At 40.4% G+C, this 20,425-nt stretch overlaps 1 protein-coding gene across 3 annotated transcripts; it reads right to left on the bottom strand.

The window, feature by feature from the left end:
• Positions 1-1,514: 1,514 nt before the first annotated feature.
• Positions 1,515-18,928, bottom strand: PUS7L (pseudouridine synthase 7 like). 3 transcript variants are annotated; one of them, XM_032804468.2, is made up of 8 exons: positions 18,200-18,928; positions 16,640-16,799; positions 10,893-11,088; positions 9,857-9,955; positions 7,950-8,031; positions 5,714-5,994; positions 4,628-4,681; positions 1,515-3,283 (listed from the first exon to the last, which is right to left on the bottom strand). In XM_032804468.2, the coding sequence occupies exons 1-8, from the start codon at positions 18,525-18,527 to the stop codon at positions 2,954-2,956; spliced, it is 1,530 nt and encodes a 509-aa protein (XP_032660359.2). In that variant the 5' UTR covers positions 18,528-18,928; the 3' UTR covers positions 1,515-2,953. The 3 variants fall into 3 exon arrangements, with proteins under 3 accessions (XP_032660359.2, XP_074921993.1, XP_032660357.1); XM_075065892.1 differs by having other exon boundaries at positions 18,182-18,928; XM_032804466.2 differs by having other exon boundaries at positions 17,645-18,928.
• Positions 18,929-20,425: the final 1,497 nt, after the last annotated feature.

Raw genomic sequence — 20,425 nt, forward strand, 5'->3', positions numbered from 1 at the left:
ATGGCTGTCTTCAGAAGCTGGAAACAAAAATTTGGGTCTGATCCTGCCTTCCCAGCACTCCTAAAGCTCCCTTTGTTTTCTAAATACTTTGCAATAACAGATTTGATTTGAAAAAGAAGGAATAAAAGTTCAAATCATCCTCTGACTTGGATCATTGTACTTTTGTTGCTGGTTTCTGTGGGAGTTCAGAGCACAAGGAATGTAGGACTGGATTTATTAGCTGAGTATAATAGGCCAAATCCTTAGCTGGTGTAAACTGAAATCAATATAGAAGTCAGTAGAGCTATGCAGATTTATACCAGCTGAGGATCACAAAACATCTACCTGGTTTCTGAAGAACAGAAATATACATCAAATAAAGAAGCTTTTTGTGATGTGAATGTAATCTAAATCCAATCCATTCTGAAAGCTCTGCACATTCTGATTAAAATTAATATATTTGTCCAATTTGAGTCAATAAAAATTATTGCACAAATAAAGAAAATCTGAATTTTCTCCATTAAAAACGCACATTTATCATCAATGACTAGAAAAGTCAACATGCCACTAAGATTAAAACCTCTTTTGTTAGGAAAAAATTCAGAGCCTGCCTTCACTAGTGTTAACAAAATGCCTACTAGGTTTATCAAGGAAAGGTGAATACCAATAGAAAAGCAAAGAATCAAGACAAGGGGTGATCAGCTCTTTGATCTTTCCTTCTTAAAATCAGATGTGTGCAGTGATTATTTTTTTATTGTACTGCTAAAGCTTTGTGCTTACACAGAATGGCTTTAAGAGTCCAGTACCGCATCCCCTTCTCAGGCAAAACTCTCATTAAAGTCCATAGTTTTTACATAAGTAAGGGTTGCAGAGTTGGACTCAAAAGCTACGTGTATGAACAAACCTATTTTTTTGCATGTTTTTACACTGAAATATTTCTGACTTTTTTTTAAATATACAGTAAAACTAAGCAGGCAGAAGATTATCATATATACAAACAATTTAATTACTACCTTGACTTCTTCCAAGTATAATGCTTCTATTGCAGGAATTATATTTATGGATATCAGTAAGTTAGCTCTTTCCGCTCAGAGTTGCTGAAAGGATGATTTGCTTAAGATTAGTCCTTTCAATGCTCAGTAGTACTGGACAAATGAGCCTAAAATTACTATAGATTAACTCCATTAACATCATCTTCTGAACATTTTTAAAATGGCAGACCTTTCTGTGAAAAATCTTTTAATCTAACCTTTTATGAATCCCTTCAAATCAAGTATCAGTAAAAACCGATGATCCTCAAAACTATTTTGAACCAAGCAGTGAAAGCACCAGTCTGATCTCAATAAAAATTCATCGGCTCTAGTAATTCCCTCTGATGAGTGATATAATTCAGAAAATCTAGAGAAGGCTGAAGCAGATGTACTGTAGGAAAACATGTTTAGGTTTGGTTTCTTAAGTGATTTGTTGAATCTTTAAGCAAGTTGTTAGTTTTCACATAGGTTCTATGATGAAATGCATTAAAAGTGACCCGTTGCAATAGTCACAATAGTTTATTTAGTGTACAATAACACTGCAAATATTACTGGCATAAGAGTTTATTTCCCACCTGACACTTCAGTGCCAAATCCTGCAATGCTTACTTATGCCTTACAAAGACAAGCACAGTGGGAACCTGATCCTTCATTCTAGACGACCATTTTTACACTTCCATTGAAGTCACTGGAATTACACTTCTGTCAAACTGGTGTAAAGAAGTGATGAATCAACCCTGGAATATTTGCCTTGCTAAGGACTGAGCAAGAATTGCAGGACTGGGGTCACAGACAAAAGTAAATCAGTGTTGTGTTTACCAGAGTGTGAGAAAATGGAAGCATTTGTAACTTACATATCCCTTCTCTCAAAAAATGGCCACTGGTTATTTTTAAGTCACAGTGCCATCTACAGATTAAATATAACATATGCAACTCAAAGCTTTTGTGATAGTTTTGCTTCTTAGTTTATTATTCAATTTTCTGCCCTTCCATGCCAATATCATCTTTTTACAAACTTCTTTCACAGAATAATTTTATAAATAACTTTTAACCATGATAACGGCAAGGTTCCAGTGACAATCCCTGCAAGATTTCCTCACAACCTTAAGCTTGTGCAGTGAGCAGGTTTGACCAGCAATGAGCACACTGCCTGAAGTCAGGAAATAAAAACATTAGCACTCTTCTGTAAGTGTATTAATGGCATGCTTACCCCTGGGTCCCGAAGTTCCTGTTTACATAGATTTTTATTTTGAGCCTGTTTTTTTTTCTTCAATTTCTCAGGACAGGAACAACTGAAAGACGAGCATGCTGTGAGCTTAAAGAAGTGTCCTACAATCAGCAGGATGACTCAGCACTATTACTCACCTCACATATCCTTTTAGCTCTGGGTTCATGTGCATAGTGAAAACAGGTGAGGATGAATGGGACTTAGAACTCAGCAAGGTTTCAACAGGCCTGGAAGTTCACTATGATATGGCAGCTTTCCTAGTAGACAGATAGTACTAGACTGTAAACACGTTGTGGCAGAAGCAGTCTTTGTGTGTCGTGTACAGCACCAAATATATAACCAGCCCTTAAGATGGTAATAGAAAAGGCAAGGAGGAAATGACCATTCACCATACTCCCCTTTCTCCAGAATCCAGCTTTGGTCATGAGGTGTAAAGCTTGTGCAAATATCACTGGTTAAAAGCCAGATCTGCAGCTCTTGGCTTCTCTAAGTAAGTATGACATTATATATAGTTTAGTATTGTTTGGCTCCAATGTACTCAGGACTACAAATTTAGTTTTAAAAACAAAAGTAATAAAACCCTAAGTAATTCATTAATTCTTTCTGATCTACACTGTACATGATGAACAAGATTAGCTTTCCTTATTTTATAGGCAACATATATAAAACACCTCCATGGATTATGTTACTCCTGTAACTTTTTACTATGAACATTCTAAAGGTCACATTTCATTATTTCCCTCAGACAAACAGTTGCATAACATGAAGGATCAAGGTCAAATGACAAAAGAAGAGATGCTTTAGATTCATTTACATGACTGTCTTCTTCGGTTTTGATTTCTTTTTCATTGTCTTCTAAGAAATGATATGACAGATTGTGGATATATTTCAAAATGTGTCTGTAGCATCCAGGTGTGTTCAGCTGTAATGCAGACACCCTGAACCTGCATGTCTGCAGCCCATCCTTGGCAAGCCTTTCATGGTACCACTGCCCAACTTTATTATTGGGATACTTGATACTGTGTCCAACCATTGGAAGAACCACCTCAAGGGAAAAAAAATATATATGTGAGCCACAAATGTGTTTGAAACAAAGCCACCACTTTCCCCTTTAAAATTTAACTCCTTTATGTTTTAGGGCCTGATTCTGCAAAGAAGCCACCTTGCTTCCACACCATAAAAGCCCAAGCAAGGCTCTGGAGCAGGGCCGGTGCAAGGAAGTTTCGCGCCCTAGGCGAAACTCCCACCTTGCACCCCCCAGCTAACCCCGCGCCCCCCAAGGCAGCTAACTCAGCCCCCCACCCGGGGAGCCCCCCCCGCAGCAGCTAGCCCCCCCCCATGACAGCTTAACCCCTCTCCCCCCCTCGGCCCCCATGGCAGCTAATCCTGCGTGGGGAGACTTCTCCCCATCCCCCCCCGAGCTAACCCTAGCTGGGAGACTTCCCTCTTCCCCCGCAGTAACCCTGCCTGGGGAACCCTCCTGCGGAAACCGCTAACTGCGAGTAGCCCGCCCCAGCTCACTGGCTCCGCCTCCTCCACTGAGCACGTCAGCGCTGCTCTAATTCTCCTCGTCCAGGCTTGCGGGCACCATTGGGAAACTTAGAGCTGGGCTGTGTGCTCAGGAGGAGGCAGAGCGGAGGTGGCTGGGGCAGGGAGCTTGTTCCCTGACGTCCGCCCGCTCCCCAGGGGGCCACCCATCGGGCCCGCCCCCCCGTTATTGCGGGCAACCCTCTCCGCGCGCCCCCCACCCAGCTCACCTCGACTTCCTCACCTGAGGAGGCTTTTAGGCGCCCCCAACCACTAGGCGCCCTAGGCGGCTGCCTAGTTTGCCTAAATGGTTGCACCGGCCCTGCTCTGGAGGACAGCTATTTGAGGCTTAAACTGAAAGGCACAGAAGCCCATCAAAATGCCAGTACTCTAATAACAGACTACAAACATACCAAACTATTGTTTTCTGGATTGTTCTGAGATATAGAAATAGAGAATATGTTAGCATTCTTTGTAAGTCTCCAAACTCTTGTATCTTCAGCCTTTTCATACCCTGACCTTCAAATACTCTTGATGCTTCTCCTAGCACGGGAGGATTGAAATAAAATGTTTCAAGAAAACTACAATTAGTAGTTTGCTAACACTCAATTGACAGTAACAGTGCACAAAAAAGCACATCCAACCACGGTAACATTGCCCTTATGTTCAGTACACATGAGTGAAGACTTTCATCTTTGTGTTTGCTGTGAGTCCACATTAATTTCTATGCCCATTTTCCATAAAGGTGCACTCTGAAGAGAAATAAAACTGCACCTGTAAGTTAATCGGATCTATTTCAAAAACAAAACTCATCTTCATTAATTCATAAACCCCTGAAACATGATTTTTCAAACAAACTTACTTGATGTATTGCATATTTGTTAGCGGACTCTTCTGGAGCAGTTACTACGTGAACCTGGTATAAAATGTTTAAAAAAAAATACTTATAGTTTGACAAACAGTAGAAAAACTATATTATGAACCAATCACATATTTGTCTTGATCCCACTCTCTATTAAAATCAAGAATTAAGGCCATTTGACTACTCCAAGGACAAACTGTTTCACTCAACAAAAAATTAGAAGTGTTTTACACAAAGTAATCATTTTATTAGTACAAGGCCTTGCATTAAATATAAACTAATGTTAATTACTGTTGATGTACGGACCTACCACTATAGTTCTAATATGCTTGCCCATCTCAAGTTCAAGGTGCCAATGTAATTTCATGCTAGAAGATTAGTGTGGTAACATTCACATTTAGCATGAGAACCAGATTCCATTGTTTAATATTAAATTTGATAGACCAAATTCAATGGAAGGCCGAGCTATCAGTTTATTAAACTCACTCTTTTTTTTAATAACATTTTGGTAAAATCACAAAGAGCATAGAAAGCTACTGTTTTAGAGCTCTGAAGGTTATTTACAGTGACTTCTAAGCTGCTCTTGCTCACAAAAATATCTACAAGAAATTCACTCTTCAACTAAACAATTTGGGTTATATTCTGGCCATTGTGCACACCATTACAATAGTGCTAAAATTCCACACTGGTGCTGATACATGGGGGAAAGACGGCTGCCTTTTAGGTCCTCCATGACCGGATCCACAGAAAAATGTCACAGAAAATAGCTCAGAGGCATCACGTATGTGTAACCATTCAGGACAAGTCCAGGTCCCTACAAACACCTTCATGCATTCCTACTCTTAACATGAGTACTATGAACAGTCAGGACAGAAAAGAGCTTTTATGGTGTAAAGAGCATGTATGCCTACTTGTGGGGAGTTGAGGGAGGGCTAAGCCACTCCACATTAGCCAAAGGTAAGTAGTAAAAGTAGCATAAATGGGTTAGAATGTTTAGTTAAACATAAAAAGCAGAACTCCTATATCTTAAGCTATTTAAGTGTGTTAAGCTAACTTTTACAAGAAATATTTTGTAAACTCACTCACTCTGTCATTCAGAGAAGAATTTTCATCAACATTTTCTTCAGAGAGGACCAGATCACCCTCCACAACTTTTGAACCATAGGTCATAAACCTAAAAGATGTGGCTTCATTCCAAATTTTACTGCAATATGCATGAATGTAGAATATACGCATGGAATGAGGAATGCTGAGCCATCCTCGTGTACAACCCTCATGGTTTACACCATAGCGATTCAAGGCACGAAGCAACATCTTCTCTCTTACTTTAAATTCGGGCAACATTGCCAGGGTTCCCTTTGCATCATCTGAAATAAACAGAAATCAACATTGGAACAACAATCTGCTTTTCAAACTTAGTCTGCTGGAAAGTGAAAAACATAAATAAAAGGATAAATTAAACAAGATGAGGAAAAGGATGTCAGACTCATTTGTTTACAGTGGTTTTTATTGTTTTGTTTATTATTCCCTGCCTTTAACTTCTCAGGTCAGATAAATTCCATCTTATCTACCTTTTAACCCATGCTAATTAACTCCATTTTCTGTAATTTACATTAAGTATAAATTAAACTGGCTTACTATGTTCATTACTTTGGTCCAAAGAGTTTCTAGTTCCTTAGAAATAAAAGCATATCACATCATTGCTAGCAGGGTGTTCTTACACCATGTAAGTAACACGTGAAAGAGAAGTGTATTACTATCAAAGAACATGAGATACTCCGACATAGGCCTACATTGTCAGAAGATGGACCTCCCTTTTGGAAGCACCCACAAAATGTACACCAGTATTAGCACTTGCATTGCTAAGTACCCTGATTCGTCAAAGCAATGTAAGCACCAAGTCATTTTTTGTAGGAAAAAATAATGTGCTTGTTTTATTTTGTAGCTGTAAACTGCACTTGACAACAGGGAGTCTGAGCCTCAACCTGGATAGAAACCTACCCCTTTGTGTTAATATTTCCTTCTTTCTTTTGTAATTTTATCCAGATTTTCTCTGTGATGAGAAGTCATTTGTGTAGCCTTTTATTTCTTGCTTTGGGAAAAGATAAGCATTTGTTTTCAGAGTTCATATCAATGCCTTTTCACGCATCATACAACACGCTAGAGTACAGAAGAACTCAAAGGCTCTCTTCTGTGAATTGAAGCACATCCGTACCCCCTGAAGCCACATACCCTAACTGTTCTGGCAATATACAGTGATAACTGGATTTACAGACATGGGAGATTTGGGGTCAACAGTGACTTCAAGATTTCTGACTCTGTGAGAAAAGTTAGGGTCTGAAGAATGACAGCAGAAAGAGATGTGACAAACGGAGCATTTTACTTAAAAGACAGGTATTAGTTTTTGAAAATATGTTTCAGTGAAGAATGGAACTCAAGATAGGTAAGTCAGAGAGAGAGTGGAAGGAGATGCAGAGCTGAAAGTCAATTACATAGACATAATGGCCAAAGCTGTAAACAAAGGCTGTGATTTTCAAAGGACCTAAGAAAGTTTGGCACCCAACTTTCATTCAGTTTCAATAGCAGCTGGGCTCCCAACTTCTGTACACTCCTTTGTAATTCCCAATCAAAGAGAATATGGTAATTCAAAAGAAGAAGAGAGGTGGAGGACAAAAGAAGAACATAGCCTGTAGGAACGTCTCATATCTTTTCCACTATGTAGATGTAAATAAAGATTTTCCACTGCCCTGCACTTGGGAGATGGTAGCATTTTACGCTCACTTGCAAAGTATAAATAATTACACAGGGTGCAAGGCACAGGAGACTCAGAACCCAGAACATTTTGAGAGACAAAATTCCAATGCTCTCAAGAAGTGTGAAGTGATTTATTGTATTGTCAGTTTACACAAAAGAATGAATCAGCTACTGGCAAAAGCAGAAATTGTATGAAAAAATATGACTATTAAGAATAATTTTAAGTGACAATAGAATTATTAAAATCTCATTACATTTAAACTAATTGCTAACACTCACCGTTTCTACCAGATACTTGTTGAAAATGTAAAGAAAAGAAATGATCTAAAAATGCCTTCAATGCAAAACATATACGGCCAAATCCTGGGGTCTTTGCTTGGCTTTCACTCAGTTCTTATTAAGTCAAGCTCCCAGAGCCTGATCCTCCTATCACTTCCACCAGTATGGAATTACTACTGATTTACACCAGAAGAACTGAGAGAAACTCAGGCAGTATGCAGCAAAACCCTCACCCTCAAAAACACATGTTCTGAATTACGACAAAAATATTTTAAAATGTGGAATTTACCGCTTTGAAGAAAATATCTCTTTGCCTGGTTTACAGGATCATCTGTATCTTCTGGTGTGAAAAACAACTTAATGGCTTTTACCTTTGAAAAACAACAAACATGAGGTTACTGTGTTTTAACGTAACTACCTGTTTGATGAAAAAGACAACCATATGTCAGTTCTGTGGTAGGATACCACATAGCATCTCAAACCTCTGACCATTTCTTAAGCACGATGGCTCAAATTCTCTCCTCTGACAGAAGAAAGTCCTAAAATGTCACAAGTGTGAAATCAAGTGGCTACTGTATTCTCCCCTTGGAAGGGATGGGAACAGCCTTCAAAACCTCCAAAGGGGAACTTAATGATGCAGGGAGTATTACTTTTTCTATAGGTTTCCAGATGGAAAGCATGCAAGGTGAGCACGCTGCCTAAAGCAACAGCACTCTGGTTCTACCTTGTGACCCTCAAATAAAGCCCACAGTGGCCTAACCATACAATGTTCACATGGAGGGGCTTACACACCCTCACAAGAGGGGACAATGATATGCCTAGGCTGTGTCTACATGAGAGTAGATCGGGGTCGTCAACCTTTCAGAAGAGGTGTGCCGGTAATTCACTTATTCACTTTAATTTAAGGTTTTGTGTGCCGGTAATAAATTTTAACGTTTTTTAGGTTTCTCTATATGAGTCTATATATAATATAACTAAACTACTTGTAAGTAAAGTAAACAAGGTTTTCAAAATGTTTAAGAAGCTTCATTTAAAATTAAATTAAAATGCTGATCTTAAGCCGCAGACCTGCTCAGCCCGCTCCCAGCCTGGGGTTTCGTTCACCTAGGCCGACAGCGGGCTGAGCAGGGCCTGCGGCCGGAACTCCAGGTTGGCAGCAGGCTGAGCGGGGCTGGTGGCTGGGACCCCAGCTGGCAAGAGGCCAGCAGTCAGAACCCCAGACAGGCGATGGGCTGAGCCGGGCCGGCACCCCAGACCCAGCAGCGGGTGGATAGCATCTTGTGGGATCTAAGGGCTTGATTCTCTTTGCATGCAAGTGTAACTATATTGACATTTATTAAGTTTCTCAGAATTGAATCAGTTTAAGTGAAGAGAAGAATCAGTCCCTATATATCTAGTTCAACAATAACTTCTGATACCATGGACCTCATTCTCTACTGCCTCGTACCTTGTGCGATAATTTACCTGTGCAAACTGTCACACAAGTTACATGACAGTGGAGAATCAAGAACTATGTCTCATGAAATATTATCTGAGAAATTAATTCAAATAGCCTTGCAAAGAAGAATTTATGCGGAAAGAAGACTGGATGAGGGACGGTAGCCAAGGGATAATGAGAAGGAACAACATATTGAGAAATGCAGATACATCTACTGTGATCTTAAAGGGTCTGGGGTTTAGATCTGGTCTTATTTAATATTCTTACAAAATTTAAGAAAAAAATCTCTCCCAGTGTACTCAGCCCAACAGTCTGAATATTCACAAGTTAAAGAGCACTTCTCATCATGAACAAACTATAAAAAAGAGCTTTTGATTTAAATTGTTCTGATCCTAGTAATAAAAGCAGATGTCTTCATGTAAAATTATATTATATTATATATGACAACTGCAGTGTGACAGCCCCACAAAACACTGAAAACTACTTTCCACTCTATTTAAAATAAATAATGTTTAAGCTTAATGTTAAAATTGAACATTTTGTTTAAATACTAAAACATTCATGACTGCGACACAACATTGTTAATACGTGGTGGGAGCTGGTTTTGCAGTCTCCTCCAACAACACTCACACTACCATTGTTGCACATGGAGATCACCGTTCAATAGGAAGGTAACCTCCAATGCTTGATTCAGACATGCCAACTGTAGCCATAGAAAAGAAGTAGACTAGTCATTAGGATTATGAGGTGAATTATACCATTTCTTCATTCAGCAAAGCCAATCCAATTTGATCTGTCTGAACATTCTGTCCATGCCCAAATCGCTGAGGTCCATAATAGTTTACAAAACCTTTTGTCTACAGTCAAAAAGAAATCAACTGGTTAAAATATGAAAATATTAAATATTCATTAAAACAGTAAGGTACATATTTTTAAAGGTATTCAGATATTGCTCTGCTTCACGATGGGAGGACTAAGTAACAGACAGCTAATCCCATTTTCAAATGTGACTTAGGCAGTTAGGAGCCAAAGGTTATGTCTACACTTGCCATTTAAAGTGCAAAAAGTCCCTTTTTTGCACTACAACTGCGGGAGCAACTACACTTGTTAATGCCTTTTCTGCGGTGAAACTCAGAAGTTTCACCACAAAAAGAAAGCCACCTTCACGAGAGGCATACAGCTCTTACTGCTGTTCTTTTTGCACTGTTGTGAAAGTGAAGACATGTTCTATCTGTGTAAACGCCTTCTAGCCTCCAGAGGATATCCCACAGTTCCAGAAGTGACCACTCTGGCCAGCATCTCTGCTGCTCTGATGCCAGGTAAAGGGACGCTCTCCCCTCCCCCTGTAAGCCCCCGGAAGTTTGAAACTCCCTTTCCCTTTGCTTGTAGCTGTGGCGGGGAAAGCAGCCAGACAGCAGGGGGTTTTAAAAAAAATGCCACAGAAGAAATTCCTCAGCAACTCTGGTTCATACAGATACCCCGTATACGTCAAATTCGCCATCTATTGTCTTGTACTACTCTGGGACCAGAAAGCTGTGGCACAGAATGAACCCACTAACTGTCCTCCGTTTTTGGCAAGTTGCTCTGCTCCTGGTTTGTTGAGCCACAGAGACTAATTATCAAAGGGCACACAGCTTCTACATTTTAGAACAAGTGAAATGTTGCCAGAGCTGAGTGGAGACTGCAGGTAAGAGGAAGCATGAAAACCATCTTGTTCTAAAAGAGCAGCATGATAATTTTGATGAGGCAAAAATATTTCCTTGTTGAAAATGAAATCATGGCATCTCTTTTTACCTTAACATTCTCAAATGCTTCAGATATTCTCTCTTTCAGATCTGCAGAAGAGTCATTGCTCTGATGTTTTAGATCTCTCACAATTATATCAAAGTGGTTTCCCTTCAGCTGACCGAGTCTAAGGTGTTGGCACACTGAATGGATATTATACATTTTAATTCCTTTTTTTTCAATTGTGCTTCCAATTTCTTTCAACCTACACAAATGATAAATTGGGAGTTTATGAAGAACTGTCGATAAGACATTCAAACTGGGAAAAAAAAAGTTTCCTTCACAAATGCTTTGTTTGCCTCAGCACAAATTATGTGTAAAACTGATTTAAAAATACTTGTCATTCAGAGGTTTTCCCTTTGTCTTACTTGAAATAAGTCACAGTCGTGCTTCCTGACTGAGCATTTAAAATAATTTGTGATCTTGAAATTAACCCCTTATCAAATGATGCTTAGAAGCTAACACAATTAGTTTAATGGAAGGTTTTAACAGTCTATAAGTGAAAAATTATCAGGTGGATCTAATGTTATATAGGGGTTTTCAAATTGTTCATAATATAGACCGTGTTTTAATAAAGAGATTGTCTGATGGACTACCTCCCTCCAATTCATGATCACATGGACTATCTTCCCTCCTATTCGTGATTGAATGACATCTTTCTGGTGATTACAGCAGTTGCTTTCATGGGAAAAGCCATAATCTCCCCCTCCCCCACTATTACTAAAATTAAGTAGTATTTATAGTTTCTTTAATGCAGTTTGTTAGCTGGAAACAAGAAGAAGGAGCCAGCATCATGTGACCAAACAAAACTCTGCAGACCATCAGTAAATGCTCCCTGGTGGTCAACAGATCACAGTCTGAGAACTACTGCTCTTATTACAGAAAAAGGTACAAGAAACAAAGAAAAAAGAAAAAGTTCACAAATGTATTGCAGATAGACAATTTCTCCTTATACATTTTAAATTTATAATCTTATTGTACTCACATTTTGGAAATATGGAGGTAAGTAAGAAACAATTAGCCAAAATTAGGACAAAAGTAAATTCTAAATAATGTACAAATGGCACTATTAAATAATGTTTTCCTTTGTTTGGTTTTGTCACACTCGCTAGGTAAATGATATGAGTGAGTATATTCAGTTCTGTTAGCTCTATAGTAAATGTATTGAAGATCAAGCCCTTAATAACACTGGTCTACAATTTTTGAGAAGTCGTCTGCTTCAGAGATAAAATGTGGTGTTTATTATGTATTTTGATGTGCTGAATTCAAACATGACAATTAAAACAACTGATTGGCTACTGTTTCTAAGATATTTAAGTTTTTACATTTTATGTTATGTATATTTGTGTAGATAGTAGAGTTTAATCATAATGTAAACCTAGATCTTTTCATGTGTATTGGTTGCTTTACTGACTAAATTCACCTGTCCCTGTTTATGGTAACACTTAAAAATCGCCAAAAGGTTTATAGAAAATTTACTGATTGAAAAAGAGCAAAAAAATTATTAGTCGTTTAGATCCTACAGTGTTCCTCAGCGCTTCTTGGCTGTTCTTGTATCGTCAAATGGAGCATATCTTGTCACGTCCAGCAAAGTCTGCAGCAGCGAGGGGCCATTTGCCCCTGATAGCGTTTCTTCCATGTTGCAGTGCCTGTGAATCCGCTCGCCGCTCGCGCTCACCCGCCTCCGCAGTTCGGTGGAAAAAAATCTAGATGAAGTGCAAAAAACGTATCTTTAGTACATGTTGGCCAACCAAGGCTTTGTAGCCTGAGAGGTTTTCCACCACACAACCGTGATTGTCTGCTGTGTTTCGAGAAAATTATTACGCACTAACGAAGCCTTTTGTCCACCGCGTCTTTCCTGCCTGCACGCAGTGCGAATGGTCAATGCATCATCTCGAAAAGTCACGAATCTGAGACCAACAACAACCTCCTCTTAGCTTAGCTTCACTAACCTTGAAAATTTATCCATGAGGTACTGACAGTCTTGTGTTTTGTGCATGGCTATACAAGTTCTTCATCAGACACAGCTTGATGTGTTAAAGTGGTAAAAATCTTCCTGAGCAACCAAGTGTGGATGCTGAACACTTTTCCTCCCAGGCTCAAATGACTGTCAGATGGCCAATCTTTCTTGAAGGGTGATCTCTTGCGACACTATCCATATCGCAGAGAAATGCAACAGTACGTGTGTATTCCAGTCCTGAGACGCCACGAGAGACAACAACTCAAATCCACAAACTGCCACTGATGTGGTCATAGTATGTACCATCAAAAGTTGTTTCATGTTGTCATAGGTTTCCTCTATGGACCATGACAAACTGAATGGATGGAAAATATTGCCATTAGCCAGCAAAAACAGCTTTAAATGTTCGAGGTAATCAATGAACTGTCTCCCAGCTCACTGATCGGACGGATGTGAGCTCCATCACACCATCGATGTGTATAAGCAGGCTAGAAGACACCTTCAGAAAAGAGGACAAAGATCCTTTTGACGGTCATGGAACATGGAAACCAACCCACCTGGCCAGGATTCCACTGTGCTAGCGTGGGCCCAACAGCTCTGCCTATAACCTTGGTAGTTCCAAATCCTGACAAGTCATTCAGTTCACCTTTAATGAGATGTGGTCAAGGAGGAGAATGGGAAAGAATGTGGCTCCTGTGCATTGATGGTTCAGACAAAAGTTCATCCTCGTCCTCGTCGACTCAAGTGAGAACGTTCTGGTGCTCCGAACGCAGCCTTCTACTCGGGGGTACTGGGTATAGGCTGATAGAATGTCTAGATAAATGCTTCAGATTGATCACTTCATGGTTTGCCTAAAAAGCAAGTACTGTCCAAACCCCAGTCATACGATTTATCATAGATCCAGTCGAAAGAGTTGATTTAGTCATTTCGGTTTAAATTGGAGATCCTTCTCCCTTTATAGTCACTTATCCTCCCCAATTCCAAGTCAAGGGTCGTATATACTGACCCAATAGCATATCTTGAAAACTAGAGCCAATTAACAATTTTAAGCATCATTTTCGTTCTCAGTGACCCAGAATTAGTAAAGTTTGACTACATTTATTTCAGAAGCATTTTGGCTGTAGAGCAGTGTAATCTATCTCCCATATTTACCTTTTTGCAGTCAATTTTCTTGTGGTCTTAGTCCTGAACCACAAGGAAATTGGTTTTGCAATAAGGGAAGTTTAAATACAGGTTTTTAAAGGCCTACCAACTGCAGTATTTATCTGTCATAAAATTCTGCTCCAATTGGTATTCAAACTAACAATAAATTAGCAAAATTTTGCATTGATATTTAAATCTATAAGCACATATGCATAAACAGTACCAACTTGCCATCTCTGGAAAAATCTATATTTAGCAATATACTAAAGTAGATTATAAAAATGTTACTCAAAATTCAATTTCAATCTTGCTGCTCTTATACACACACAACTTCTCTTGACTTGAATGAGTGTAAAAACTGAAAGAGTAAGAGGCTATATAAAGACCAAATATTTGAACTGTCAGTTGTGTTTCCAATTACAAGCATGCGCATGCATACCCAAGGAGAAAACTAATACTCTGAGTTTGCTTTTATAAGGCTCACCAGAAGAGAGTAATTGTGTTTTAGAGACTGCTATAGTACAGCCTTTATTCTTGATGAATAACAGATTTTAAGGAATCAGAACAATGAGAAATAAAAGGTACAGTCAACCTTGAGAATGCTTTCTAAGATATTCAAGTTACTCCATTTTGGTGAATGTCCAATGAAGGCTATAAACACAAATCAACCAAATGTGTTTTTAAATATTTCTGAAGTATCAAATTAATATTTGGAATATAAGGATGATCATTTTCAATTGAGCTGCAATTAAAAATTAGCTAATATTTGAATTAATGACAACTTAGATGACGATCCTACATAAGCTTATTACCGAGTGCCATGTTTACCGCTGATGTCCCACCGGGGCTACTTATGAAAGTAAGCAGTACATTTTGCAGTAATTATTTGCAGGATCGAACTAAGACCACAAAGAAAGGATGTTCTGGTGGTACCAAAGGAAAAAGGACCATATATTTCCCAATCCCTGGTGTTCCCGGTATTTATTCAGCAACTAGCTCCTGAAGTTTAAGTTTCCCAGAAAGTTTCAAGATAGATGTATCATTAAGGTGATATTTTAATTTCAGATTTCTGTTATTAAGGAAGGTCAAGCTACACAAAAGACCAATCTTGTTGTCTTTCTTTAAAAAAAGAAAAACAAGGTTCCTCTTTGGCTTCCCCTTTCTTTACTTGTGACAGAAGAAGATTTTGCCCCGTTTATGACACCACAGAGGAATCTGAATGCAGTAGTTACAACACTGTAAATAGCAAAATCCCATTGCAGTGAGTTCTGCTCACCAAAGAGCAAAAAGGGCTAGAAGGGAAAACCTGTCATCCTCCTCCCTAATAGGCTATCTTACCTCATCATATTAAACTCAGGCCCAGATGCAAAGGGAAACTGTTGGAGTAAGAATCATGGTTCCCCTCTTATGAGCTCTCTCCTATTCTATGGATGTCAAGGTATAGCAGAACTAAATCTCACCAGTTAGAGTGCTGCTCACTCCCTATACTGTGTCAAGATCATTGATTCTCTGCTGAGGGTGATGGGAGAGGAGCCACTACCTAACTTGCCTCCTTTAGCAGGATCATAGACAACTTGTTTTATCTGGGAGGATGGGGAGCAGGGAGGCTAGAGTTAATAATAATAAAATAGCTATTGAACCGTGCTTTAATAAGTAGTTTTGTACCACAACAAAATTTGTCCACTTTTAACAATGTGAGATTCTGAGTTTGGAACAGAAGCTCATTTATCTCCTTTATTTATTAATGCAATCCCTAAATTTCTGGGGGACTAAAGCTACCTCAAGCCTTCCATTGTCTATGCCCACACTCATGGGAAAGAACCTGCTGTTTCAGAGACAACATAATACTGGAGAGAACCCTTACAGAGAAAAACTATCACTATTGTTGTGTTGTGGGGCATCTACCCACATGCCTTCCCCTCTCCTGATCCAACAAGTACTGATGTGTCATTCATACTCTCTGAGGAGAAAGGGCTATATGACACAGTCACTTTTCGGGTGACATGCAGCTTCTACTCTTCATTCCCCAAGGTTGCAAGGGGTGGCACATGAGTGAGCATGGCTCTTTTCTCCATGCTGGGTTATAGTAGCAATTCCTTTTCTTCACTTCACTTAGAGAGGGACTAAGAGTTTGGGATAGAGGGGGTTGATGGCAAGTCGCACCCGCTCCATCTACATATTTACAACAGCCAAGTACTGTGCTGTCCTGAAAGACAATGCTAGGAAGTAGAGGAGAGAGCAACTTGACCTAGTTCTCCTGTGCTGGGTGATGGCATGTCCCTAGGGAAGACACCCCTTTGTCCCCCAGGCAATTTCTTCTGATGACACAAGAAGTAGATTTCGATATTCTGTGTGTCCCAGATGCTGCACCCTGATTAGTTCACTAGACCATTAGAAAGGACAGGGACAGCTCTCCGCAACAAGCAAGAATAATATATACTTTTTTTCCCTTAAAGTCCAAGGCTAATCCAGTGTCAAACCTGATATTCTCTAATAACAAACGCATTAAGTCACAAAATAACCGCTCTAAGCAGACTCAAACATAGGTGGAGATGGCCCAATATAATAAGATTGGTATTAAAAGGTACTTTCACATTTATTAACCTATTCCAATGATGAAATTGCTCTATGTGAGGAACCAAGTTTTTAGTACCTCTCAGGAGTCACTTTTTTCACAACCATAGCTTGGTAGGTGATGGCCTTTTTGTCTTTGATGCCTGTGTAACTGAAGTCTGAAGGAAGAACACCAAGTTCAGAAGACAAATAGCTAATTGCTTCTAGTGTTTCCAGATTTTCTTTTCGAAGGGTAAAACCTGCAACGAACATCTCGGAATTATTAGAAATCCACCATTCCACATTATATTGGGAACTCTGTCATCACTAATGGGCTAGCAGCTATTCTTCAACATTAGAACAGGATAGGATTTGGTAAGAACACAGAATCAATTGTTCTCAAAATGAAACTACTGGTAGAGGAAAAAAATGTGTTGTATTGAAGAGAAAAATGACAACTGATGTTCAAACTACAGCTACTAGAAACCATAGACAGCCATAAAAGCAACAGAATTTTCAGTGCTCAGAAGATGCAAATCTCTTCATCTTCAGATAAAAACAATCAAACAAAGCAATTTAAAAAAAAAAGACATACTGAATGTTTCTAAGACGGTCTGTAGATTTAATGTTGGGCCTATAAACCACTCTTCTAACAGGAACATCATTCTGCATATCAAAAAGTAAGCGTTTTAAAAAATGAAATCAGAAATCAAATCTGGTCTTATTATAAAACTGTGAGCAATAACCTTTCCAATTAATGGTGGAACTTTAACATCTAAAAGCTTAGGAACACCTAACAGAACATCCAGAATTCTTCAAGTTATTTTAAAATGAGAAACTATAATGCATGAAATTTACACAGGGAGAGGTTGCACTGAGGGTATTTCAGCCATTTCCACTGCATTATTTATTTAATTCACTGTGCTAACTGGATTCATCTCTCACACCAATTTTACAGTAATTTAACTCCACTGACCTCAGTAGAATTATTCCTGATTTATGCCTGTGTAAATGAGAAGAGACTCAGATTCTCTGTACTACTTTAAAAAACAATTATTATGAAACAATTAACCAAAGAAACTATAAAACATTATTAAATATTTACCTGTATAAACATCTAGTTTTTCCTGGCAATCAGCAGCAGGCCTTTTCCTGGACCAGCTCTTCTCCCGAAACCTTACTGTTATTGCTACATTTTGCTGACCATTAAAGTCTGTCACAGAAAAAGACTTTGTTTCTACAAGTTTTCCAAACTTCTGACTGACAAAATGGTGCACTGCCTTTCTGTGCTCCTTATTCCCATCAGGCTTAAAAGAAAATTTAGAGTTTTCCAGTTTTGCATCTAAAAATTTAAAAAAATCAAACGCTTCCTCCTCAGACACTAGTTGACAGAGCTGTTTGTAATCAGTGTTTGCTTTGACAATAATTTCATTATTCTTTGTCACAGTCATTAAGAAAGGAAATTTCTGTCTAATGGCGCTGTGTAAAACAGCTCGATTCCTCTTGGCAAGGACTGGCCCCAGTGAGAACTCAGCAGGATGAGCAGCTGGATCATATTCTGAGTCCCACCTATCTTTTATGTTACAAGCAAACTGATTCAACAGTTCATTCACAGACTCATCTAACAAGGAGTCCAATGTACCTGCTTCATGGCACCCACCTTCAGGTGCAGCTCCAGCCATGTGCTCTGTGCTGCCTTTGGTTGGCAACAGGCCATCTTCTGGAGCATGACGGGGGCTGTCGAATGGGCCTAGCACCTCTTCTCTGTGCAGTTCTGGAGGCTCTGGCCAGGGCCTACGGGGGCTCTGTGGGCAGCAGCTGTTTGGGGCTGCAGGCGTGTCACCGAATGCACGAAGAGTCTCGGCTGTGCTCTCGCTAAGCAGCCGCCCGAGGGTATCAATTTCTCTCACGATGAAGTCACTGGCAGAGGTTTTTACGCTACCCTGGAAGCCGATGTGATTGCTCCGCATGCTCAGTACACCCGGCATGGTGCCAGCCTGCCCTGGGGCCACACACCTGTGAGAGAGAGTGCACCAGTCATCTCACGGCAGCCAGGGGACCCCCACTTTTCCCAGGGGTCATTGCAGCTTACCGGCTACTAGCGGGGCGTCCTGAAATAAAACATTAACACAAGGGTACCGCTTCCCATCATGTGGGGGCAGCAGTCAGCAACCGTGGCTCCACCCCCTGCCCAGTGAGTGAGGGGCAGCAGGAATCAACAAAACCACTCCTCCCCCAGCCCCGTGCACGTGAGGGCAGGAGCCAATGAACCTGCCCCCAACCTCTGCAGGCAGGAAACAGCAAATCTGCCCCCAACCCCTGCCCTGTGTGGAGAGGAGCCAGTGAACCTACCCCCTGCACTGTGTACATGGGGGGCAGGAGTCAGAGAACCGAGCCCTACCCTTGCCCTGTGGGGGGGGGGTGGAGGGGAGAGCAGCAATCATAGCACAGCGCAGGGCCTGGACAGGGGATCATGAGGTGAGGTGCTGCCCCCGACGGCTCAGGGAAAAAGAGGTTCCCAGCTCCTGCCCACAAGGGGCGTGGCCGCCATCAGCCCAGTGGCAGTGACCAGGGGTCAGTCCTGCGGGGATGTCACTGGTTCAGGGTGAGCCCTAGACAGTGTCTCAGCCCCCAGTGACAGGCGCTGGCCACACCACGTTCACTTGCCCATCAGGGGTGGGGTGAGGGAAGTTACATTGCGACATACACGAGGCTCCTCAGTGCCGTCCTGTCATGAGAAGGGTGTGGGCAGTGTGACAGGTAGCAAATCCTCTATGATCTTATGTTTTGGTGCCTCAGTTTCCCCTTATATGAAAGATACTCTGTAGAGGGATGGTGGGAGGCATAATTCACTGGTAAAGTGAAAGGCATTGTAAGAGTACAAACTAGAGTAGTTCATCTCTCCAGAATGTGGACATGGGGAAAAAGGGATCCTTTTCCCATAAACCAGAGATCACAGGTTAGGAGCCCTCACAGAAAGCAATACTGCAGTGCTCTGCAATCATGATCTCTAAGGCTAGAGTTTACAGTGGAGTCACTGCAGCATTTGGGACCAGTGCTGTAGTATCTATTTTATAAAGATTTCAAATATGCCTTTCTGAAACTTAATCCTCTAGAGCACTAAAACCCATGCACAAGTGTGGCTTCCAGAGAGAGAATCCTGCCTGCTAACATATGTCCCAGTGAATGGAATCCACTACTGTAGCTGGAACTCCAGCTGGACCCGCCGTACTCGGTCAGTAATCTGTCTCTCCCACCCTAGCCCATAGGAGCTGTGTTAAACAGCTCTCTTCTGAGAGGCAATCCCACACTCATGTCCAACAGGCATAAAAGCCTCTTCCATCGTGCAAGATCAGATTAGTGTTTTGCTTTCAGCAAAGAAAGTGCAAGTTTTATGGTGAAAGCAATTTCCCTGTCTCCTGATTAATAACAACAAACCAAGGCCATGGGCTGGGGAGGAGAAGAGAGCTTAATTGACTGAGTTTTGAAATGGGGTCTTAATGTCTAGATTCAAATTAGCCAGTATCACCTTTTCATCTGGGGAATTGAAATGAAATGTGCAGGCCTCTACAGCAGGCCTTGGCTAGTCCAAGACTAGTAGTCCAGCTCCCACCACACACACAGCCCTTTTAAAACAAGCGTCAGATAAAGTAGGTATCTTCCTCTTTCACATACTTCATTATTTCCTCATTGTATTGTCTGAACTACAGATTTTAACACCACTCTCCCTCCCCACACACACACTTATCTGAGCCCCTTGTGTTCTACCTGCAAATCAAGAGGATAAAGAGATCTGGGGGGAAAGGAAAACAAAAAGAAATGGCTTTGGACTGTTTCATTTTTCCAATGAAATAATAAAGCCTTATCCCAAAGCAAATTAACAGTC

The sequence above is a fragment of the Chelonoidis abingdonii genome, chromosome 1 (genome assembly GCF_003597395.2).
Source record: "Chelonoidis abingdonii isolate Lonesome George chromosome 1, CheloAbing_2.0, whole genome shotgun sequence".
NCBI lineage: Eukaryota > Metazoa > Chordata > Testudines > Testudinidae > Chelonoidis > Chelonoidis abingdonii.

What these genes read in the sequence shown, in the direction of transcription:
- PUS7L (XM_032804466.2), bottom strand. Translation starts at nt 18,527, where the DNA reads ATGCCGGGTGTACTGAGCATGCGGAGCAATCACATCGGCTTCCAGGGT. An exon ending in AAAAAAGTGACTCCTGAGAG is followed by an intron (nt 11,089 to 16,639) that starts GTACTAAAAACT and finishes TCATTTGTGTAG; the next exon opens with GTTGAAAGAAATTGGAAGCA. An exon ending in GAGATATTTTCTTCAAAGCG is followed by an intron (nt 5,995 to 7,949) that starts GTAAATTCCACA and finishes TGTTTATTTCAG; the next exon opens with ATGATGCAAAGGGAACCCTG.